The following is a 25,250-nucleotide window of genomic DNA, read 5'->3' as shown; positions in this document are numbered from 1 at the left end:
GTTCTCCAATTTCTGTAAAAAAAGAAAATAGGGAGAAACCTGCCACCTGCCACTCAACATACAAATGAGGTAAGAGTGGATGTCACCGTGGCCCGTCTTGTTAGCCATGCTTCCTCATGCGTTGAGGTTTGTAGATTCTCAATTCAAAGGTCCCAACAACCTTTCTGAGAGCAACCCTGGGCCAGGGACAGGCTGAGGAATCCTATTTTCTGGTAGAGGATGGTAAGCAGTGTAGCTAACATCCAGGTTATCTTTGGCATAGCATTGGAGAGGGAACAAAGGGAATGTGATACCCTTTGATTTGTCTCCTTGTCCTGAAGTCTAGCTTGGCTTAAAAGATGACACACAGCTCTGGTGGGAGACCCTCAGACAAAACCCTAAATTCTCAAGCAAAAAAAAAACACAAAAAACAAACCAAAAATGTCCTACTACCTGCTCTTTGTCACCTCCTTACTTTTCCAGCCTTTAGGCTTGTTCTTACTTGCTCTTTCTCCGTCCACTCAACTTCTCTCGTTCCTTCAAGACCATCTCAAAGGGTTTCTCCTCCATGAAACCTTCTTTCATTTTGAAGGTTGATATATAATTCACATACCATTCTATTTACCATTTAATGTATTTAAACTATTGAATTTTAAGTACAATTCAATGGTTTATGGTATATTCACAGTTGTGCAACCATCCACCACCAAAATCACTTTTAGAACATTTTCTAAAATGTTTTTTTTCTTTTTTTAAGTTTATTTATTTATTTTGAGAGAGACATAGACAGCATGAGTAGAGGAGGGGCAGAGAGAGAGAGGGAGAGAGAGAGAGAATCCCAAGCAGGCTCTGCACAGCCAGCACAGAGCCTGATGTGGGGCTTGAACTCATGAAACCACGAGATCATGACCTGAGCTGAAACCGAGTCAACGCTTAACTGACTGAGCCATACAGGCACCCCTCTTGTAGAACATTTTCAAAAACATTTTCAAAAAGGCACCCTGCATCCCTTAGCTGTCACTCCTAAGCCCTCCATTACCCACCTCCAGCCATGGGTAACTATTAATCTAATTTCTGTCTCTCTATAGTAGCATAATGTTTTCAAGGTTCATCCATGTTGTAGGATGTTGTCAGTATTTCATTATTTTTTTTAGATGTTTATTTATTTATTTTGAGAGAGAGAGAGAGAGAGAGAGGGCTTCACACTGTCAGCTCGGAGCCTGATGTGGGGCTCAACCTCACGAACCCTGAGATCATGACCTGAGCTGAGATCAAAAGTCCTATGACCGACTGAGCCACCCAGTGCCCCTTCAATTTTTTTTAATGCTGAATAATATTCCATTGTGTGGGATATGCCATATTTTATTTATTCATTCATCAGTGATGGATATTAGGTTATTTCCACTTCTTAGCTATTGTGGATAATGGTGCTATGCATATTCTTGTACAAGTTTTTTGTGGGCATATGTTTTCATTTCTCTTGGCTCTATAGCTATAAGTGGAATTGTTGGATCATATGGTAACTCTATGTTTAGCCATTTGAAGAACTGCCAGCCTGTTTTCCACAGCAGCTGTGCTATTTCACATTCCTGCAAGCAATGTATGAGGGTTGCAATTTCTCCACACCTTCATCAACGCTTGCTATTTTCTATCTTTTGATTATAGCCACCCTGGTGGGTATACAGTGGTGTCTCGTTGTGATTCAATTTGCATTTTCCTGATGACTGATGTTGAGCATCTTTCCATGTGCTTACTGGCCATTTGTGTATCTTCTTTGCAGGAATGTGTATCCAGATCTTCTGCCCATTTTAAAACATGGTTACTTATCTTTTTATTATTGAATTATAAGTGTTTCTATATATTCTAGGTACAAGTACCTTGTCAAATATATGATTTGCAAATATTTTCTCTCATTTTTCTGTGGGTTGCCTTTTCACCTTCTTGATGGTGTCCTTTGAAGCACGTAAGTTTTAAATTTCGATGATATCCCATTCGTCAATTTTTTTTTCTTTTGTTGCTTGTGCTTTTGGTGTCATGTCTAAGAAGCCATGGACTAATCCAAGGTTATGAAGATTTAGTCATCTTTTATTCTAAGAGTTTTATAGTTTTAGCTGTTATATTCAGGCTTAGATCCATTTGAGATAATTTTCATACATGGTGGGAGGTAAGGGTTCAACTTAATTCCCTTGATGTGGATATCCACTTGTCCCAGCACTGTTTGTTGAAAAAAATCATTTTTCCCTCATTTATGTCTGGGTGCCCATGCCAAAAATTAAGAAATCAACTGAATGCATGAAACCTTTTTTGAGCCTCCCAACTGAATGAGGACCCAGGCTGATGGAGTAGCCTCTATCTGGAACACCGCCAGTCCTGTGGCAGAGGGAAAATGAGACATGGTAAATTCTGGGCTGGCTCTTAAAATTTTGCTCAGAAGTGACACATATCACTCCCATTCCCACTTCATTAGCCACAAAAAGTCATAAGGCCAAACTGATGTCCTTGGAGAGAAGAAAATTACTCCTCCCACAGGGTGGGGAACTGCAGGGAAGGAAAACAGATTATTCTGGGGAACAGTAATACAATTAATCCTTCCTCACCGTCCCCTGTATGACCCGACACCTTGTTCTTTTGGTGTTCTTCTGACCTGTCCATTACCCCTTAGCTTTCTTTTCCTGCCTGTTTCATGTTGGTGTTTCCCAGTGTTGTGAGCTTGGCTCTCTTCTCTTCATACTCTATAGACTTCCTAGGGGAATCTCGTCCATTCCCACAATCTACTACCTGCCAACTCTCCTGGTTACACTTCCAGCTTTTGACCTGTGTGGCCAACTGTCTACTGAACATCTCCCACAGACATTCCAAACTCAGCATGCCGAGACCTGAATTTATCACTGTCTTCATGCCACCCCAAATCTGCACCTCCTCCTGAATCCCCAGTTTGAGAAATAGCACACCATTCTCCCAGTTGCCCAGCCAGAACCCTGGCACCTTCTTCATATTCAACCACCAAGTTGAACTGAGTCCACTTCCTGAACATCACTTGAATTCGTCCCTTTTGGTCCCTTCTCAATGAGTCTGCTCTAGGTTGCCGTTATCTCTCATTCGGATGATTGGTCTTGTCCCTTCTAATCCATTCTTCATGTTGCAGACAAAATGATTTTTATAAAATGCAAATCCAGGTTGGCCACTCTCCAGTCCCCCACTGGCTCTCCACTGCTCCGGGGATAATGATTAATAACACTAAGAGGCCTTAGGAGACCTTTATGATCTGACTTCTGTTATCTCTCCAGCCTCACTTTTGTACAGTATCTGCGTGGCATTTTATTCATCTTGAGCTAGCTTTAGTTCCCTAAACACATTGTGATGTCTCCATTCAGGGCTTTTGAACGAGCACTTCCCTGTGCCCGGGAGAGTCTTTCCTTCTCTGCAGGGTAACTCCTACTTGTTCATAAAGCAACGGGCTGAACACCACTTAGTCCTTCTCTTCAGACTGGATGAACACTAAGTGATTGAAAGATAGTTTAGCAAAGAGATTAAGAGGCAGGACTCTGCAAACTGATGGCCCAGTTTGAATCCTGGCTGTCATCTACCAGCTTTGAAATGGCATGCAAGGCCTAACTCCTCTGTGCCTCTGTTTCCTCAGGCATAAATTAGGGAATAGGCCTTGAAGAAATGTCAGGTCATTTTCCCTGTTCCATTCAATCCTTCACTTGTTAAAAGTACTTTCACAGATACCCACCTGTGCCTATAAAACTAATTCATTTGCTCCTTACCACAAGTTGGGATTTGGAGAATGGGCATTTCTGTGGGTTAGACTAGCTCAGTAACTTTTTGGGAGGACAGTGTCTAGAGCAATGAGCATCTTCTCTGAGTCTAATGCAGCGGTATCTGGTTGTTAAGGTGACGGCCAGCTCCAGGACAACAGAAGGGCAAGGCTCAGGAGGGAGACATGGGGCTTGAAGACACATCGGCCACATAGTACCTAAAAGGAATTCATGATTGAGCTGGTAGTGCAATCCAAGACTCTGGCCCTAGAGACCCCTCAGCAACCCCCCAGGGAGCTACAGAATTACTAAGAAGTTATGTGACAAAGTATGAAGGAATATCTCTGACCACATGGACATTTTGACATTCATCTAGGGGTCACTTGGGTTCTGACATATGATTGTGGGCCAAGGCAGCCCACCAGTGTTGGATACTGTTGTATGTATGGTCTTAGCCAACTACGTTTTCTCCAGTCTCCCAAAGCCTGCTCACCTTTGAGCGGAGTGTGAACACTCAACCATCAACTCCTTCAGAGAGGGCCCAATGTCACCTGGCTGATTTGTGGTACAGCTGACCTGGAATCTGATCATGAGGTTATGGTCACCAAATCCAAAGCTTTTTCCAAGGTCACCTGGGTAATAAAGGGAAATGTTATCACTAGAAGCCATGACTCTCAATTTGTGAGGAAGCACTCTTTTGGGGATCAGGACTTTCATTAGATGACTGTAAATTTTGGAACAGTGTTTTAAACACTTCTGGACAGAAATCAGAGAAATTTCTTTATTTAAGCTTTATTTAGTTAACTGGTTAGTTTTGCAGGGCAGTGAATAAAAGAGTCTCCAAAAGACAGGTATCAGTCAAATGGAAGTAATATCAACAATAACAGTACCCTTTAGTGAGCACCTATTGTGTGCTCAGTTGTGGAATAGCACAGTGGTTAAGAGCACTGAGCTCGATTCACACTATTCAAATGTTTGGATTTGAAATCTTGGCTTTCCCATCTAACTAGCAGTGTGACTTTGGGAAAATTACTTAACCTGAGCTTCAGTTTCCTCATTTATAAGTTGGATAATAGTGCCTACTGATAGTATTGCTATGAAGATAAGAGTCATGAGAAATGTTCTGCAGAATAGTAAGTGCTATCAAATTCTCACTGTTCAATACGTAAAACCTGGAGCCATGCTCAACAGTAAAAGTTAACAAGAGTTAACTACAGCAATCCAATAAGGACACAGCTCCTTCAGGAATGAGGATTTGGGTCACCTCATCAGGAAAGGTCCAGGTGTCCACACCTTCCCCAGAGTCCATGAGCTTGAGGGACAGCTGGCTCTTGAGTTGGAGCAAGTGGTTCCGGCCTAAGCTTATCAGCCATGCTTCTGTACTTACTAGCTCAGGGATGGGCAAGTGACCCACTTAGGGCCCATGAAACCAGACAGAGGCCTGCTGGGAGCTGCTGGAAAGTTTTCTTGCTTTTCTAAGAGGAAGTTTGAAGGGAACCCGCTCTGTCTCCCCAAACGCAAATGGGGAAGCATATAGCCCTTGAAGTTGTTGCCAGCAGTCTCAGAACTATGAGGGGAGCCAGCCTCAGCATGAGGCCAACACCACAAAAGGCAGAGAGAAGAGTTGGAGAGAAACAGTCCTGAACGATCCTGTTAACCTGCTGGATCAAACCAACCCTGAAGCCCACCACACCGTTAGCTTTTCAGTTCTTTGAGCTAATGTATTGTTTGTTGTTCAAGGCCCTCTGCGGGGGTTGCCTATTACTCAAACATTCCTGTTACGATAGGGAAGGCTCTGTAAGGGATGGTCACAGGCTCCTCACCCACAAGTCACTGTCATACACCTTCTAGGAGAACAAAGAGAAATGTAAAAAGCCTAGGTCTAGGAAAATGTTGACATGACACTTGTGAGCTCTCAATGGAAAAAGCCAGGTGAAGAGGAGACTTGAGAGACAGAGGTAGCCACACTTCCCTGCTTGTCACCCGTGGGCTGCATGTCCACAACCGTACGCATAATTTCTCCGTTCACTGACTCTCACGTACCAAAACGCAGACCACAGCTAAAGCTCCTATGTGAGCAGGACACAGATGGTTTTGTATGTAAAGAGGATTCTTCTCTTCTCATGGTAAGTCCTCAAAGGCATTTGGGTCCCCCCTGGATATATATCTAACACATACATTTCAAAATCAAATATTATACAAACCAAGGTATCTTCAAATTCAAGCAATGGGTCAAAGTGACAAACGCTGTTCTGTCAAAAAGGATCACTTTATTCAACTACACATAACATATAAAAGCAAGCAAAATCAGGATGTTTTCCTCAGCCATCCTTTCCACATTTTGTGTAGTTTTAGTGAACTATAAACCACTGTTTTCTTCATGCCTAAAAGACAAAAAGAAGAGACGGTTAGAAAGTTGGGGCTTGATGACCAGATACTCCGCTAGAGCTTCCATGATATTCTCATCAGAGACCTGTCTTTGGAAGGCAGCAGTGATGGGCTGATTGGTGGGGCCCAGGAGACCCTGAGAGCCTAAGATGATTAAGGATCACCATGGTCAACATAAGGGGGAGAGATTCTGATTTAGGCATTACTGCCACAGTGACATGAATGCCAAAGGTACCTGAGTTAATGGGATAAGTGAATCTTTCGAGTTACGAGCCTATCAAGTCTATCGTCAGCCTTTGACTTCAGTAGCTCTTTTAAAAACGAGAAAGGAAAACAAAGACAAAACTCTGGGGCGCCTGGGTGGCTCAGTCGGTTAAGTGTCCGACTTCAGCTCAGGTCACGATCTCACGGTCCGTGAGTTCGAGCCCCGCGTCGGGCTCTGGGCTGATGGCCCAGAGCCTGGAGCCTGCTTCCGGTTCTGTGTCTCCCTCTCTCTCTGCCCCTCCCCCGTTCATGCTCTGTCTCTCTCTGTCTCAAAAATAAATAAACGTTAAAAAAAAAAAAAAAGACAAAACTCTGCATGTAAATGGACATCCGCAGCCCCCCTTCTGACTCCCAGTGCCTGCATCCCAACCACCCCCAGCTCCCTGTCACTGTGTCACTGAGTACCCCACCGGCCTGCCCAGAACGGGTATCAGTTCCATCCCTCTCCATCTGTTCGCTCCATCCCCCTTTCAGATTCCTTCTGCAGAAGTGCCTTCCTGGACCCCCCAGGCCGATTCAGATGCTGGTCCTCCTGGTCCCACAGCACCTGTGCTGGCCACGCGTACAGCACTTACCACACTGAGTGGTGCTTGTCAGTTTACTGAGCTGTCCCTCTGCCTAGACTGGGAGCTCTTTAAGGACAGGGAACATGCCTCATTTGTCCCTGCATCCCCATCATCTAGTACAGTGCCTGGCACATAGCAGGTATTCGGTATATGCTTTTGAAATGATGTGACAGATGCACCTCATCCAGATATGTGACGTTCTAGCTCCCCACCTACTTAATCACAAGTACCTGATGAAACCGGAGGAGAGGCTCTCTGGGGGCCAATGGGACAGAAGTAAAATGGGATAGAATAATGGGATGCTATTTGTCTGTCAGATCTAATAGGATCCAATTTGCAGACGGTATTATGGGCTCAACTTCCTTTGTGCTGAGGATGAGATCATTTAGTCTGTGTGTCAGGGTGTGGCCCAAAGATCCCAACAGTCTTTTTCATCATGAGATACAAATTGTGGTGTGTGTTGCAAGTCTGAAACACACACTTCTGGCAGTGCACCTTAAGCTTTGTGGATGAGTAACAGGATTAACTCTGGAGACTCCTACTATGGGGGTTTGAGTGGTCTCTTGAAAATACCTGGGCGTATTACCTGGAAGCTGCCCAGTCCACTCAGAACCTTCGAAGAAGCTACTGCAGGCAGTGGTGGGTAAAAAGGCAGCATATCAGGAAAATTGTTAGCGAATACTTCTAGAAACTCTGGCCCAGCTTTTCTACTGATTATTTGCAAACTGACATAGCGTAGTCAAGAAACTCAGAGCTCCTTTCCCTGCCTCCGCCTCTTTTAATTTTCTCCCTGGAGCAACCACTTTGGTGAACCTCACCCAGTTGAGCATTGAGACTGGAAACTTATTACGTAAGGTTCTTTTTTTTTAATATTCCAGCCGGAGCCAATCAAGACACTAAACAGAACACAGGTGGTGCATACAGTAAGGTTCAACATAGCAACCCCAGGGCATTGAGTCACAGCTAGAGGAAGATGCATCAACCATGATAAGTCCCAGCGCAACTTCACAAACTTACATACAGACTCCTTGGAGCATAACATTTAAGGTAAATACCTAAAGTACATGAGCGTCACCATGTAGCCATGGTTTGCTGCTACTGCACAGAAACCTCTCTTCGTTGAAAACGGTCTCTCCCTTTGATGGCTCTGACAGAGTGAGTCTCAGAAAGACTGCAGGAGGGAACTGTGTTAGAAAGAGCACTGGAATAGGAGTCAAGAGACCTGAAATCTAGTTGCAGCTGGACCACAAACTTACAGTTTGTGACTCACTCTCTCTGCGCCTTGACTTTCCCATCTGCAAAAAGACTGGTTGGACTAGTTCAGGGTTCTTTAACAACGTCAGTCTGTAGGAAAGTGAGGAGGAAACTGTAGGAAAGTTTGCTGTGTGTGTGCACGTGTGCACTTCTGTGCAGAGTGTGCAGTTTTTGTCAGATTTTCACAGGGAGCCAGGATTTGCAGAAGGTTAAGAACCAACAGATTGGAACAAAGAATTCTTTCGGCCTTAATATTCTAACTGCAATTCAGGTAGAAGAATAACAGTGCATGAGGTTGGGAGTGAGCAACATTTCCTAAACAGGGCACAAAAGCTGCTCCCATAAAGGACATTGATAAACTGGACTGAAAAAAATTAAGAGCATCTTTTCATCCAAAGAAACCATCGAATAAAGGATCTATACACTTAAAATTATAGAAAGCTTATAGAAGAAATTGAAGAAAACACAAAGAAACGGAAAAATATTCCATGCTCATGGATTGGAAGGACAAATATTATTAAAATGTCAATACTACTCAAAGCAATCTACACATTCAATATAATCCCTATCAAAATAACACCAGCATTCTCACAGAGCTAGAACAAATGATTCTAAAATTTGTATGGAACCAGAAAAGTCCCCAAATAGCCAAAGTAATGTTAAAAAAGAAAACCAAAGCTGGAGGCATCACAATTCCAGACTTCAAGCTGTATTACAAAGTTGTAATCAAAAAGAGACACATAGATCAATGGAATAGAATAGAGAACCCAGAAATGGACCCATAAATGTGTGGCCAACTAACATTTGACAAAGCAGGAAAGAAAATGGAAATAAAGACAGCTTCTTCAGCAAATGGTGCTAGGAAAACTGGACAGCAACATGCGGAAGAATTAACATGGACAACTTTCTTACACCATACACAAAAATAAACCCCAAATGGATGAAAGACCTAAATGTAAGACAAGAAACAATGAAAATCCTAGAGGAGAAAATAGGCAACAACCTCTTTGACTTTGGCCACAGCAACTTCTTACTAGACATGACTCTGGAGGCAAGGGAAATAAAAGCAAAAAGGAACAACTGGGACGTCAACAAAATGAAAAGTTTCTGCACAGTGAAGGAAACAATCAACAAACTAAAAGGCAATTGACAGAATGGGAGAAGATATTTGCAAATGACATGTAAGATAAATGGTTAGTACCCAAAATCTATAAAGAACTTATCAATCTTAACACCCAAAAAACAAATAACCCAGTGAAGAAATGGGCAAAAGACATGAATAGACACTTTTCCAAAGAAGTCATCCAGATAGCTAACAGACATGGAAAGATCCTCAGCATCTCTCATCATCAGGGAAATACAAATTAAAACCACAAAGAGATACCACGCCACATCTGTCAGAAAGGCTAAAATGAACAACTCAGGAAGCAACAGATGTTGGTGAGCATGTGAAGAAAGGGGAATACTTCTGCACTGCTTGTGGGAATGCAAACTGGTACAGCCACTCTGAAAAACAGTATGGAGGCTCATCAAAAAAATTAAAAATAGAGTTACCCTGTGACCCAGTAACTGCACTAGTAGGTATTTACCCAAAGGATACTGGAGTGCTGATTGAAAGGGGCACATGTACTCCAATGTTTATAGCAGCACTATTGATAATAGCCAAAGTATGGAAAGAGCCCAAGAGTCCATCGACTGATGAATGGATAAAGAAGATGGATAAAGAATACCTAAAGTACATGAGCATCACCATGTAGCCATGTTTTACTGTACTGTATATATACAATGGAATATTACTCAGCAATCAAAAAGAATGAAATCTTGCCATTTGCAATAATGTGGATGGAACTACAGTGTATTATGCTAAGTGATAAGTCAGTGAGAGAAAGACAAATATCATATGATTTCACTCATATGTGGAATTTAAGAAATAAAACAGAAAGGAAGGAAAAATAAGATATAAGCAGAGAGGGAGGCAAACAATAAGAGACTCTTCAATACATAGAACCGAGGACTGCTGGAGGGGTGGTGGGTGGGGGCATGGGCTAAATGGGAGATAAGCATTAAGGAGGGCACTTGTTGGGATGAGCACTGGATGTTATATGTAAGTGATGAATCACCAAATTCTACCCCTGAAACTATTACTACACTATATACAATTAACTTGGATTTAAATAAAATTTAAAAAAATACACCATCAAGATAGTGAAGTGACAACCACCAAGTGGGAGACTTTTGCGCTATGCATATCAGACAAAAGACCTGTATCCAGACTTTACAGAGAATTCAGTAAGAAAAGGTAGACAATTCAGGGGCACCTGGGTGGCTTACTCAGTTGGGCGTCCGACTTCAGCTCAGGTCATGATCTCACGGCTTGTGAATTTGAGCCCCGCTCTGTGCTGACAGCTCAGAGCCTGGAGCCTGCTTTGGATTCTGGGTCTCCCTCTCTCTCTGCCCCTCCCCTGCTCGTGCTCTGTCTCTCTGTCTCTGTCTCTGTCTCTCTCTCTCTCAAAAATAAACGTTAAAAAAAAATGAAAAACACAAAAAGATAGACAATTCAGTAGAAAAATGAGCAAAAAAACTAGAATAGGCACTTCACAAAAGAGGATATCCAAATAAACATGGAACAAATGCCCAGCTTCGTTAGCCATCAGAAAAATGTAAATTAAAACTCCAATATGATACCACTACTCACCTATCAGGGTGCCTAAAATGAAAAAGACATAGTATCAAGTAAGGAGGAGCTCCAGGAGCTCAGTTAGTGGGAGTGTAATTTGGACAACTATTAGGTAGTATTACCAAAGTTGAACATTCACATACTTTATGATCTTGTAATTCCACCCCTAAGTATGCACCTAGGAGAAATGCACAGGTTTGCTCACCAAAAGGCAGGTACAGAAACATTCACAGTGGCACTACCTATAATGGCCCCAGAGTGGAACCAACCCAAGAAACCATTAACATAGAGTGGGTAAACTGTGGTATAATCATACAGTGGGCTCGTGGCAATGAGGATAAATGAACTATTGCTGCTCCCACCACCATGTTGAATCTCATTGATATAATGGGGAGTGAAAGACACAGGAGACTACATATTTGCTTAAAGTTCAAAATGGGCACAACAGAAGCAAGGCATTGGAAGTCAAACACTAGTTACTACTGGAGGAACAGTGACCTTGACTGGCACACCGTCTGGGGGATGGTTCTGTTCTATTTCTTCATCTGGGTCTAGGTTCATGAGTGTTCACTTTGTGAAAATTCACCAAATTTCTGATATATGCATTTTCTGTACATATGGAGATTTTTTTTCTACTACCAAAAGCCTCGAATCTTTGATTTATTCGGTCACTGAAATACACTGGGCCAGTATTTATTGAGCATCTATATAATACTAGACACCGAGCTAGCTGTTGGGAATACTGGTATGGACAACAGTTATGGTTTCTGCTCTTACAGTTTACAATCCACAGAATTCTACTTGGCTTACCTTAAGTCTACTTTTGGTTTCTGCTCTCTTTCTATAGAAAAGGATGGTGATTTAGGAAGTCTGTATTTAGAATGTGTCTTGGGGGAAGACATTTAGAACCACCGTCATTGTCTTTGCTCCTTCTCCAAAGGATAAAGATGGAATATCTCTTTAGATACCGTGTCTTTAGACAGATTCTTATCTACCTAAAGTGAGTCATTATGGATTTTGATTAGTATCTAAAGTCAGATCTGTTTTGGAAGCATATAGACATCTACTTCAACATATGGCTCCTAAGGTTTTACTTCTGTTGATTTCTATCTTGTTCCATGTGACCTGCAGCAAAGTTACTCACATGTAAGACCATGAATCTCTATGTGACTTTAAACAAGACGGGTCTGATGACAGACACAGTTCTCCAGGAAGCAATGTGAGGCAGAGACAGGAGTAGGTTGTGAGAGGTCTCTCCGTTCCCATAATTCTACTTTTCAGATATTTATGAGGGAAAATCAGCAAGCCCCAGTCTTCCAATTATTTTCCAATCATAGACCTTATCTACGAAGAAAATCTCTTGAAGCAGAAGTACAACTTATTTTAAGGACTCTTGGGTTAAATAATAAACTGGAAAAAAAACCCCATAACTATTATACGTTCTTCTTATTTAATATGTAGGTACCAAAAAATGGAAGAAGTGTTTTAGTAATAAGAAATCAGAAGCAGAGGATAATCAATGATCATTCTATTGTGTTCCAGGAAAGGGCTGGTAAGGAACCCCTCAGGTATGTCAGAAACTTTTTAGGAACAAGACTAAACCTGTTTTGTTAATTCAGTTGAATCCTTTGAAGCTAGAGAGGTAAATAGGTATCTGTCTCCAGGGTCAATTATGACTGACCAGGAAGTGAGGTGGGGAAAAATAAAGCAAGATTTCAGAAATTAAACTCATCATCCTCCCTGACTGCCCCCACCTCTGGGAATGGCAGCAACATCCATTGCTTTCCAAGCCAGAAACCTGGGAATTCTGTTGGACTCCTCTCTCTCCTTCACTTCCCATGTCCCTCCAATCATCTGGAACAGGTAACTTGCCCTCTCAATATTGTGTACATCTCTCCTCTCTGCCTGCAATGACCTGAGTTCAGACTGCCTAACTCCTCCACTGACTGGCTGCAACCAGAGCTAATCAGTTTCCCAAGCAATAGCTTTATCTCCTTTCCCTCTCTCTCTTCTCTATTCTTTGTAGCCATTGAGGTCTTGCTACAATCCTTCAGTGGCTTCCCTCTGCCCTCAAAATAAACTCTGAATTCCTCTGCCTGGCTTTTCAGGCCCCCCTTCACTGGCTTCTGCTTACTTCTCATCACTATATTCCACCATCTCTCTCGTATTCCCATACCAGAATACTGAAGCAGGTTGTTAACGGGAAGGCTGCTGCTGATCAGCATATGACAGATTGTGGGGCGCCTGGGTGGCTCACTTGGTTAAGCGTCTGACTTCGGCCTAGGTCATGATCTTGTGGTTCACAAGTTCGAGCCCTGCATCAGGCTCTGTGCTGACAGCTTGGAGCCTGCAACCTGCTTCGGGTTCTGTGTCTCCCTCTCTCTCTCTGCCCCTTCCCTGCTTGTGCTCTGTCTCTCTCTCAAAAAAAAAAAAAAAAAAAGAATATGACAGATTGCTTAGCTGGTCTTCTGTGACCAGTCTGAGATGTGATGCCATCTGCTGCCACCATGAAAAGAGGAGCAGGCCAGTATCAGGAGACTAAATGGCCTTTCACTTCTCCTGAGCTGCTGGTGAGTTAGTCTAAAAGGGGAAAACAGTGTTTGGCTTTGGAGGTAGTAAGACCACATGAGAACAGGCAATCGTGCTATCGAACATTTTGTTAGAAAAGGCAATCCTCTGGGGCGCCTGGGTGGCGCAGTCGGTTAAGCGTCCGACTTCAGCCAGGTCACGATCTCGCGGTCCGTGAGTTCGAGCCTCGCGTCAGGCTCTGGGCTGATGGCTCAGAGCCTGGAGCCTGTTTCCGATTCTGTGTCTCCCTCTCTCTCTGCCCCTCCCCCGTTCATGCTCTGTCTCTCTTTGTCCCAAAAATAAATAAACGTTGAAAAAAAAAATTAAAAAAAAAAAATAAAAAAAAGAAAAGGCAATCCTCTGGGCTGGTTATAGATGCCTGGCCTCTATCTTTCCTAGGAATAGAGTGAAATTTAGATCTAGACTCACCCAAGTTTATAAAGCACCTACTAGGTACATACTGGACCCTCTCAGAACATGTACTGAGCTGGGTATTAGTAACCCCTCCATTTCAAGGAAGAAGGGCTAATTAACATACCAAGGTTACAGAGGCAACAAATGAATAACTGCAACACAAGTCCAGGCCTTCTGACCCGAAGCTTAGCTCCTTGGTTAGCTATGTACCTCTGAAGCTAACCATATTTCAATATAAAAGGTATTCATTAGCTAAGGGGGAAGTATGAACCTTCCTTTTCACCCCTCCCCCCCAGTGGGAGACTATGAAGGGAGGCATGAGAATGGCTAATAACGAATACAAACTCCATCAAATACACTGGGATTCTCACCTGCACATGATGCACCAGCTAGCTGAAAAACTGAACACAGGTAGGACTTGGTGGATTTTGTCTTAGTGCAGCAAGCAGAACAACAGCCATGACCACAACAAAAGGACTTCTAAAGAACAACGTACAGAAGCATAGAGGTTCAGAAGCTTGATGTGAAATGAGAGGGAAGACAAACAGTAAACCAGCCACTCAGGCCCTTTTGTTTGTAGTTTACTCCCACTGGAGACCTGGTTAATGGGTGGGCTCATGCCATCTGAATATGACAGTGCAAAGACGCATATTCTAAGGAGGGGTCACGAAACCTTTTAGGTGATAATAGCAAAAAGGGAAAGATCAGGCACAGTGCTGGATGCGTTTATATATCCTACGATGTAATTTTCACAAGCTGGTGAGGCAGGTTTAATTATCCCTATGAAATTAAAACTCAGAAAAATTAGGTAACTTGCCCAAGGCACAGTACTTAAGTTGGAATATGAACCCTAGTCTCTGGGGCTCATAAACCCCTGCCCTTGGCCTGGGCTGCCTTCATCACAGCCCCAAACCACCGTAAAACCAGAGAAGCCAGAGTGTGAGGTCAGTAAACCCATGGACCTTGAAGGGATGCCCAACACTTTGCACAATTTCTGCACCCTCAGAGCAGGCTGCATACATTCTGTTACTCTGGGCTTCCACAATCCGATAAGGCATCTTTAGAAAGGAAAAGGAAGCAGGCAGTGAGCACTCAGGAGAATCAGCACTGGGCACTAGGACGGCCACAAGGAAACACTGGGCTGTGGCTTCTGTTAGGTGTCACCCACTGCCCTCTGCTGGCCACTGGAAAGAATGAGTGGAAAGAGGACCAAAGATTGATTTCAGGTTGATGCTCAAGATGATGATGGATTTAGAAAAATGCTTTATTAGAGAAAAATTCAAACTATAATAGAATATTACAGTATGTCTCATTTCTTCACCCAGCTTCAACAATATATCAACTCATGGCCAATCTGGTGTTATCTACCCCTTACCCACTTCCCTCCACCATGTTTGATTTTGAAGCAAATCTCAGACATCCTGTCCTTTCATCTGTAAAAATTTTAATTTAGTTTCTAAAAGAAACATTTTAAAACATGATCACAACTAAAAAAAAAATCCATGAATCTTTCTTTAAAGCACAAGAGGCTCAAAAGAAAAAAAATTAAAAAAAAAGCATTCAGCCCCACCCAAGAAGCTGCAATCATGCAAATCACAGATTAATAGCCTGAACCACCCAAGCAAAGACACCTCATCTTCACCTTGCTAGGATAAGCCAGCAGGATCATAGATTAAATATCTTAATTGGAAATGCAAAGCTATACACTCCTGAGTGGTAGCAAAATCTTTAGCTGAGTAGATTTGGCACATGTGCTACTAAATCTTTGTTGAATTTTTGGCTGAATCTTCCCAAAGATTCAGGAAGGCAACACTGTGTCCTCGAGGCCAAACGCTGTGCTGGGTATCCAGGCAGCTGGGGTGAGAGGTTAAGAGGTGTGACCACACCAGCTTCCTGGCAATCTCAGCCCAGGGATCAGAATCAGGCTGGAAGATTACTCGCTTCTCTGGGTTAGCTCTGTGCCATCTATCCCTTGTTACTGCAAATTTATACATCTACTTTATGAACTCCTTGAAGGCAGGATGGTGTTGTGTTCACTTCTGTATCCTGCATGGCTAGCACATGAGAGAGGCTCAGTAGATGGTCACATCACAAAAGACTGAACTAGGAAAGTCCATCATTTGACAATACCAAGTACTGGAGAAAATGGGGGGGAATGAGAACTCTCCTTTACTGCTAGTAGGACTATAGATTGATACAATCATTCTGGAGGGCAGTGTAGCAATATCCAAAGCTATGTTCAAATGCTTAGGCCCATAAGACAATAGCAGGATGTTTAAAAAAAAAATGTTTTTAAATGTACATTCAGAGAATAAAAAACAAAACAAAACAAAACAAAACAGAAAGAGCTCCTGGAAATTAAAACATATAATAGTACAAACAAAAACCTCAATAGAAGGGTTGGAAACTACACTTGAGAAAATCTCCCAGAAAGCAGAGCAAAAAGATAAAGAGAAAAAAACAAAAACAAAAACAAAAACACAGATGAAAGAAAACCAAAGGGCTCTTCAAAACCAAAGGAGTCCAATATCTGAAAAAAAGGAGTTCCAGAAAGAGAAGAGAGAAAACAGATGAGAACTTAAAGCAACAATAAAAGAACATTTTCTTATATTCTTTTTTTCTGAGTTTTCAAAATGAAAGGGCAATGAGTACCCAGTAAAATAGATAAAAACAGATTCATTATCAAAGTATATCCCTGAGAAATGTTAGAGCCCTGGGGCAAGAGAAGACCTAATCGGCTTCCAGAAAGAACACACATGAAAGACTGAGAAGCAGGATGGCATTGGGCCTCGATAGCAATCCTCAAGTGGGAAGACAATTGGAATAATAATATTGAAATTCTTTAAAAAATGATTTCTATCTCTCTCCAGCCTAAGTGTCAATTCCATGTGAGGGTAAGCTAAAGATATTTCGAGTTGTACACGGTCTCCAGAGTTGCCTCCTTGCATCCTTTCTTAGGAAATGACTGGATGGCGTGCTTCCCCAAAATGAGAGCGGGCACCGCAAAAACAAAAGGCACAAGAGTCAGGAGACGGGATCCCTCTTGCAAGACATGGAAGATGATCTACGTGGGAAAAGACAGTGGTGCAGGGAAAGCAAAGCGTATGATGTGGCTCACCTATGAATCACAATAGCAGAGTCATATGCTGTAAACTCAGGCAACTGACTTCGTCGAAGCAACTACCTTAGGACCAAGGGATGGGAGTGGTGAGTGTGTGGGGCAGGGTGGGTGCAAGAGCCAAAATCTAACCTGCCAGAGCGAGCAGTCCACAGATGATGCCTGGAACTGAAACGGAGGGAGGCAGCAGCATGCACCCACTACAGAGAAAACGGGCAGGGCAGACAAAGCACCCACTATGGGTCTCTGGAGAGGGGCAGTGGGGGGAAGGGCAAGGTACTGCCGCTTTTGCAACAATAGGCACAGGCAACTTTCAGAAATCCAAAAGCCAGGGGACAAGCTGTATATGAGGAGTTGTTCAGAGAACTGAGAGGGGAGCAAGGCTTCCAACATCACCTCCCATGGTTTGACTTCTCTAGGCCAGATGACAGTTCTGTTTTGTCTGTCTGTACGCCATTGCTATGTCCTAGTTCATGCCCATCAAAATTCAGCACTTCAGAAGTACTTGCAGGATGCAGATAAAGCTTTATGTTTTAATCAGGAGTGCTGAGGCCACTCAATCCAGGAGGCACATCAAGCATAGATTTTCCAAAGTTCTTACCGGCAGTGAAAATGCCTTTGGTGCTCTGTTTCATACTAGAAGGTCTCACAATTGCTGAAAGCCCTGTGAGAAAAAAACAACAAGGAGGCCAAAAAATCCAGATGTTAGTCATCTTAACACTTTTAAAACCTAAAACTAAATGTTCTTTCCAGTTATCCAATAAAATGAGCAAATCCATCTCTGTCCTGGTGTCACAGAATGACAGTGGGAAGGGTATCAGAATTGAGGGCCAGTAGCCTGGAGCTGCCGGCCATGTCACCAACTTGTGAGCACCACCTTGTGAGCACAAGGGGCCATGTCCCCTCTGGGCCTGGTCCTCCTCACCTTTATTAACAGGGGTGGATTAAGTCACCCTCAGAGGTCATTTTATGACTTTAAATCTGCTTAAGGCTGCTGGTTCTCAACCCCAAGATTTGAAATGACTTAAAAGAAAAACCCCAAAGTTTCTGCCTAGGAGAAGAGCTTTCATTCTGAAAACATATACAGGACTCCTGCGACCAGAATCATGTTAAAGTGGGAAAGAACAAACAATATGCCTCCTCACTCATCTTCAGAATAGGTACATAGTAACCTGAATGCATGCTCTGACAGCCTGGGGCAGGTCCCCGAGAGAGTATGTGGGTCCGCCCACTGGAGTTAACGCTCAGTACCGTCACGGTCAAGAGCATCTAGCGCAGGAGCCCGCATCCTTGAGGAGCTCATAAAATATGTACTCAGTAAAACAGGAAAACATGATATGTGGGGGAGGGAGTTGTTTTCAATCTTAACTATTTCTTTACTGACTGCCTTTCTACATTATCTTTAACACCTCCAAAAGGAAGTGGGTCTCCGAAGATAAGATTTTTGGGTAAACATGGAAGGCCCTGGGGATAATATGTGGAACATATTACGGGCCACGTCAGAGGGAACCTAGTGAACACACAGAGACACATCGAAGGGGAGTTGGCTGATGAAAGCTGTATTCCTGATGTTACAAAAGCACTAAAAATGTCACCAGTCTCCTTCCTTCTCAGACCACCGTGAAGAACACAGAGGAGTCTTTGGAATAACTTCTAGAAGTTATGCTCTTGGAACCAAAACAAACATTGTTTCCCCCTTTGACAGTGATTTAGGACCCAGGAATCTGAAAACAGAAGTACTTACGCCACCCTACTTCAAACAAATGACAATTTAGATTTGGAAAAACCCCAGATTGTTAGTGCTTTCTTCTTCCCTGAGACAATCTGTCTCTTGATCTCAATTAAGCAAAAAAGAATAAAGAATATGTCACCGTCACAAAGTTTGCTTTTTACCCACGGCCAGCACTTCCTCAACGTCAAATTCATAAACATACCTCGTCGCACCACCTCTCCACAGTCTGGATCATGAGCAACTTGTAATAAAGTTTCTTCCACATCTCTGTTTTTTCCAGGAGGGTCCATAACATGATTTATTTGTTGCTGTAAGGTTTTGGGCAATGTCATTAGCTGAGTGAATTGTCCTTCTGGGCTTTTATCTATCTAAGAAAAAAAAAAAGATAATATCTATGGCAAGTTCTTTGAATTCTATAAAGATTCAAGGACATATGGTTTTCAAGTCACACAAACATACATGAACCCATACCCTGGGCGGCATACTAAGGAGACTTACTCCTTTTCTGAAACTGAATGCCTAAGAGTTCAGATCCTATGTTCCTTCAAAAAAGCCACTTCTTTTCCTATCATAGTCCATTTTTACATGAGAAAAGAATAGAAGCCTCTTTCAAGGATCAATTTCTCACTCTCAGTTTTAAAATTTCTATTTGTCTTAAATCCAGCAGTTAAAGGAAGTGAGGCTACAGTTAACATTCACTGAGGTTCAGCAAATCCAGGCGCTCAAACTCTCTCTCCATTTTAAACAGAGGGGCAGGGCGCTGAGTGACACATCCAGGATTATACAGCCAGTAGGAGAGAGGGGTGCTCTAACCTTGTGTCTCCTGCCTTCTGGGACTTTGACTTACCATGCTGGGTTTCATAAACTGTAGGAATAAATTGATGACAAGGACTAAGCTTATTCACTTTTAATCTCCCGGCACACAGGAGGTAGTCAAAAAACATTGGTTGAATAAAGGAATGTATACCTGCATCAATAAAACTTAGTTGTCATTATTTCTTACCTAGGATTAGGTAAGAAATAGAAACCAGTGGTTTCTATTCCCAAGAATTCTAAATACATCAAGTTGAAAGACAAATACAGAAACAAAACATACAAAACTATGCATCAGACTTTACTTTGAATCAAAAGTTAGCCACAGAGCCGAGGCCACACCTTGCTTCCCTAACTCCAGTTTAATATACTTTGCTCCATGGAACTAAGTTTTTACAAAATCATGTAAACATTGACTGCCTGCCAAGGTGAGAACCAGTAACCCTGCCCTCAACAGCTCATCCATTATTTTCCAGGTAAGAATCTGTCTTGTACCCTTTCAACAAATGTTTAGGTTTTAACTTTGACTAAGAGAACAATAAGAAAAAAATTAGACAAATGTATTCAATTTTAGATTCAGATTTTCCAGATATGACTAACATCTTAACAATTAGAATTCACTCATTCAACCACCTTTTTTCATTCCACAAGTATTTATTGAGTATTAATGCCTGGATTTTCTAGTTTTCTATAAAATTAATGCAAATAAGAAGAAAATACTATTATCTTGTGGCTCCAGTAAAAGTAAAGGTTTTTTTTTAACCTGAATATTTCATATTCATCATTAAGATGGTTCTAAATTCACAGGATTTGACCACTGTTTAGCTTTGCTTAGACAAAGGACAAAAAATGTGGACATTCTTGTAGATTTGCTAGAAATAACGTTTATGGACTCATATTTTGGGGCTAAGAATTGAGATTAGCCAAAAAGACCTTATATTTCTGTAAGGGTTTATCTATAAAACTTTCAGGAATTTCAGAGATGCCAAATGGCTTGAGTAATATGAGGAATTAAAAAATAGTATTTGCAGGGCACCTGGGTGGCTCAGTCGGTTAAGCATCCGACTTGGGCCCAGGTCATGATCTCATGGTTCAATCCCACATCAGGCTCTGTGCTGACAACTCAGAGCCTGGAGCCTTCCTTTGGATTCTGTGTCTCCCTCTCTCTCTGCCCCTCCCTGGCTCACATGCGCTCTTTCTCTCTCACTCTCTGTCAAAAATAAATAAAAACATTTTTTTAATTAAAAAAAAAAGTATTTGCTACTGCTTTCTCTTGAGGAAAAGAATGCACTGGAATTTTTGCTTATAGGCATGTGTCAAGAGACAAAATATTAGGTGACATGTTCAAATAAATTGCTAAATTCTGTGTAATTATCTTTACTCTTTGATTGTCCATTAAAACATGGTAGTGAAAGCATTCAGCTAAATTGTGAGAGTCAAACTGCATTTTAAAAGCAGATATGGAAAAGACCACATACTGTATGTTTCCATTTATGTGAAGTGTCCAGAACAGACAAATCCATAGAAGCAGAAAACAGATTAGGGGTTGCCTGTGGGGAATGGGAGCTAGGGACTGCTAACAAGGATGTTTTTGGACTGATGGAAATGTTGTAAAATTAGATTGTAGTGACAGTTGCACAACTCTGTAAATACACTAAAAACCACTGAATTTTATGGTATGTGAATTATATCTCAATACAACTGACATTTTAAAAAAGCAGATGAGCTAAAGAGCCAAGGTACTCATTCCACTAACTGCTGGGAAAATCGGCTGGATCCCTCTCTTACAGTCTCTCTCAGACTTATCCTCAACCAAAGGGAGCTGATTGGATCCCAAGATGAGAAGATGAAGGGGTACCACTGGCCTCTCTTCCCCAAGCTGGGATAACTAGGAAGGGCCATCTAGCTCTACAGCTCCACCATAGGATCAGATGAGGGCTTGCTTCAGATCCACTCAATTCCCATCCTACTAATAGGTACCAGGAATGGTCCTAAAAAGCATATTCCATGATGGCATTCTGGAGTTGTCATAATATGGAAGCAAGTGGAAGCCTCTGAAGCTGCCATTTTTACCTCTTATCCAACAGAGTAACTAAAAAAACCCAACACATTTCAGGAGGAAAGGCAGAGATTAATGCCATCTGTAAACCTAAAGATGCAGGGGTGTGATGTTTAATTTTGTGTCACTTGGCTAGGCTATAGTGCTCAGTTGCTTGGTCCAACATAATTAACATTTAAGTCAGTAGACTCTGAGTAAAGCAGATTACACTCTAGAATGCAGGTGGGCCTCATCTAATCAGTCAAAGGCCTTAAGAAGAAAGACTCAAGTCTCCTGAGGAAGAAGGAATTCTGCCTCCAGATAGCCCTCAGACTTAAAACTACTCTTCCCGGGTCTCCAGCCTGCTGGCTCTTCCCTGTAAATTTCAAACTTGACAGACCCCACAATTTAATTCCTTAAAATCTCAATCTCTCTCTCTCTCTCTCCACACACACACACACACACACATACACACACACACACACACACACACACACACACACACACACACACAGACTGGCTCTGTTTCTTTGGAGAACCCTATTGGTCTCCATCATATTTCCATTAAGTCTGGTCCTCACAAAAGCCAAATGGGTTCTGGAAGATTATAGTAGACTACCACAACTCAACCAAGTAGAAGTCCCTGTTACATCTCCTGTAGATGTAGTAAATCTGCTAGAGCAAGTCAACAGAACTGCAGGTATCTGGATGGGGCCAAGACCTGGGGAATGCATTCTTTTCCATTCTTACTAGGCAGTTGGATCAGAAGCAGCTCACATTCGGGGCGCCTGGGTGGCGCAGTCGGTTAAGCGTCCGACTTCAGCCAGGTCACGATCTCGCGGTCCGTGAGTTCGAGCCCCGCGTCGGGCTCTGGGCTGATGGCTCGGAGCCTGAGCCTGTTTCCGATTCTGTGTCTCCCTCTCTCTCTGCCCCTCCCCTGTTCATGCTCTGTCTCTCTCTGTCCCAAAAATAAATAAATGTTGAAAAAAAAAATTAAAAAAAAAAAAAGCAGCAGCTCACATTCATGAGACAGACAACAGTATCTCTTATGGTTTGCTTCAGGGCTATGTTAACTCTCCCATCCTCTGTCATAAGATAGTCCAAGAAAACCAGACTATTTGGACATTCTGTATAATCTCACACTGGTCCACTACATCACTGGTATGTTGCTACTGTTACCTGATAAACAACAAGGGGTAAGCACACTGGAGTCCTTGATAGATAGACATACTCCAGAGGGTAGAAGTTTCAGGAGCCTACCACATCAGTAGTTTAAACACATCAGTGTTTAGGCGTCGAGTGGTGTGAAGCATGCTGGGACATCCTCCCCAAAGTTAAGATCAGTTTCTTGCATCTCGCACCTCTCACTGCTAAGATTGAAGCATGATGCCTGGTAGGCCCTCCAGGTTTTGGAGGTAGCATATTCCACACTTGGGTGTCATGCTCAGACCCATTTACCAAGTCATATAAAAGGATGTCAGGTTGGTGAGGCTCAGAGCAGAAAAGAGCTCTACGAAAGATCCAGGCAGCAGTGCAAGTGGCCCCACCCCTTGGGCCACACAACCCTGTAAACTCTATAGTATGAAGTGTATCTTCAGTATAAAAAGAAGCCACAGGAAGCTTGTGGTAGACTCCCTCAAGGAGATCACAATGTGGACTGCTAGGGTTCTGGGGCAAGGCCCTGCCATATGCAGTGAAGAATCATACACCATTTGAAATCAGCTCCTAGATACAAGACGGAGAGATGGAGAGATGGAGCTCCTAACCATGGGTCACCAAGTCACCATGCATCAAGAACTGCCCATCACGAGCTGGAACCTCCTGTATCCATCAAGTCTTAAGGTCAGGCAGGCTCAACAGTATTGCACTGAAGATGAAAGGGGTATACTAGCATTGGACAGAAGTAAGGCCAGAAGTAGTGAGCTCCACAAACAGGAAGCCTAGGCCCCCATAATATCTACTGTGCATTGGCACAACTGTGTACAGCTGTACAACGTAGAGTACAGCACAGTTGTTCCAGTGCATACCGTTCTACTTTCCCATTGGGTCATGCATATGGCTACAGGGAGGTTCCCTTGTGATTGGATTTTGGGGGAAGATAAGGGATGAGCTTGCTTCATGGAGGATTTGACTTGGCATGTACAAACTAAAAATGATGCATTACAGCCTCACTCAGGGATGGCCCTGAAAGACATTAAGGGAAAATCTTCCCAAATGGGTATGCTTCAGGGAGTGTGCCTGGTCACGCACATAACATGGAAAAGTGGGCCCAGTTAAGAATATACAAAGACTCATGGGGACCAAAGCATGGTTCGTTGGTTGGTTGCACCTAAAAGGAAAAAGATTGGAAGACTGAAGACAAAAAACTGGGAAGAAGAGGTATGTGGATGGACCTACTGGAGGTGGGCATAAGGTGTTAGGGTCTTTGTATTGTATGTTAATGTCCAGCATGAGCATCCTTCACAAAAGAACCAACAATAACCAAAAGAAAAACTCAGCCAGTTGATTCAACAGCCTTTGTCATCCCAGTGCTGGTATCTGGCTTCTCAAAGGAGTAGCCATGGTGACGGGGATAGAGGCTCTGCCTAGGCCTAAGGCTGACTTAGCCACTGCTGCTTTGGAAACTCTATCCTGACAGCAACAGAAGCCAACACTGAGATCCTGAAAATAGGACCATCTCTTGAGAATAACCAGCCACTTGGTGGAGGCTGACTACATTGAAACCCTTCCACATGGGAAGGGGCAGCAATTCATCTCAGTTGGAAATAACACATATATTGAGTATGGGTTTGCCTTTCCTGCCCGCAGGACCTAGCCAGCACCATTCCAGGGCTTACAGAATACTTGCTTCCCCAACATGGTTGTGCTGTGTAACATCACTTAGGGGACCCACTTTAGAGCACAAGAGGTACACAGATGTAGCAATGACACAGGAACATGGCTCCACTCTTCCTACCAAACACTGAACCAAGGCTGCCAGACTCATAGAGCAGTTCTCAAAAAGGGGAAACTTGGGGCCCACATCACAAAGAATCATCCAGCCTAAAATGCCAATAGTGCTGCCGGTAAAAAATGCTATGGCCGAACAATGAAGAACAGCTGAGGCAGCAGCTTGGCGACGATACTCTGTGAGCATGCGGGGTGCAGTGCACATCCTAAAGTAATGCCTGCTATCTAGTACTATGTTCTCAACTGGTGGAATACATAGGTCTGGGAACCAAGGCGTGTAACAGACGGCCTTGCCTACCAACATTCCCAGTGACCCACTTGGGAAATGTGCGCTTCCCATCTCCAAAACTTTAGGACTTTAAACTTGAAGCTAGGACTGCCACCTACTGCCTTCAGATCCCATGCCAGCAGACACTGAAAGGAGTCACCATACTGGCAGAAGTAACAGATCCTCATCATCAGAGGTAGGGCTGCTGGCACAATCTCTCGGCATCGCTTGCCCAATGTTGCTGGTAGATGGAAAGGGCAGCAACCATAGCCTGAGATGGGCACGGTAACCGGGTCTCAGGCCCCTCAGGGATGAAGGTCTGGGCCACCAGGTTGAGCCCAGCACAAATGCCAGATGAGGGTGAGGGGAATTTAGAATAGGTAGTAACTGACAGAGCAGGTGGGTGTCAGTTACAGCTTCAGACCAGATGCAGCCTGGGAACTGTAGTTCATCTTACCCCC

General features: G+C 43.0%; 1 protein-coding gene across 7 annotated transcripts in view; it reads right to left on the bottom strand.

Annotated features, from left to right (window-relative positions):
• Positions 1–5,990: 5,990 nt before the first annotated feature.
• TAMM41 (TAM41 mitochondrial translocator assembly and maintenance homolog) overlaps positions 5,991–25,250 on the bottom strand; it is a 50,677-nt gene continuing 31,417 nt past the window's right edge. For 5 of the 7 annotated variants that reach the window (XM_040491945.1, XM_040491946.1, XM_040491948.1 and 2 more), the window contains 3 exons: positions 18,924–19,089; positions 17,591–17,653; positions 5,991–6,124 (listed from right to left, as the gene is read on the bottom strand). In XM_040491945.1, the coding sequence (XP_040347879.1) occupies positions 6,048–6,124; positions 17,591–17,653; positions 18,924–19,089 (306 nt within the window). In that variant the 3' untranslated portion in view covers positions 5,991–6,047. Of the gene's footprint in view, positions 6,125–14,242; positions 14,352–17,590; positions 17,654–18,923; positions 19,090–25,250 lie in introns of all 7 variants that reach the window. The other 2 variants (XR_005795634.1, XM_040491947.1) reach the window with 2 other exon arrangements.

This window comes from Herpailurus yagouaroundi, unplaced genomic scaffold, assembly GCF_014898765.1.
Source record: "Herpailurus yagouaroundi ecotype Mexico unplaced genomic scaffold, PumYag 183, whole genome shotgun sequence".
NCBI classification, from domain to species: domain Eukaryota; kingdom Metazoa; phylum Chordata; class Mammalia; order Carnivora; family Felidae; genus Herpailurus; species Herpailurus yagouaroundi.
Note: the sequence above shows the minus strand (reverse complement) of the source record. Positions and strands in the feature narration are given on the sequence as shown.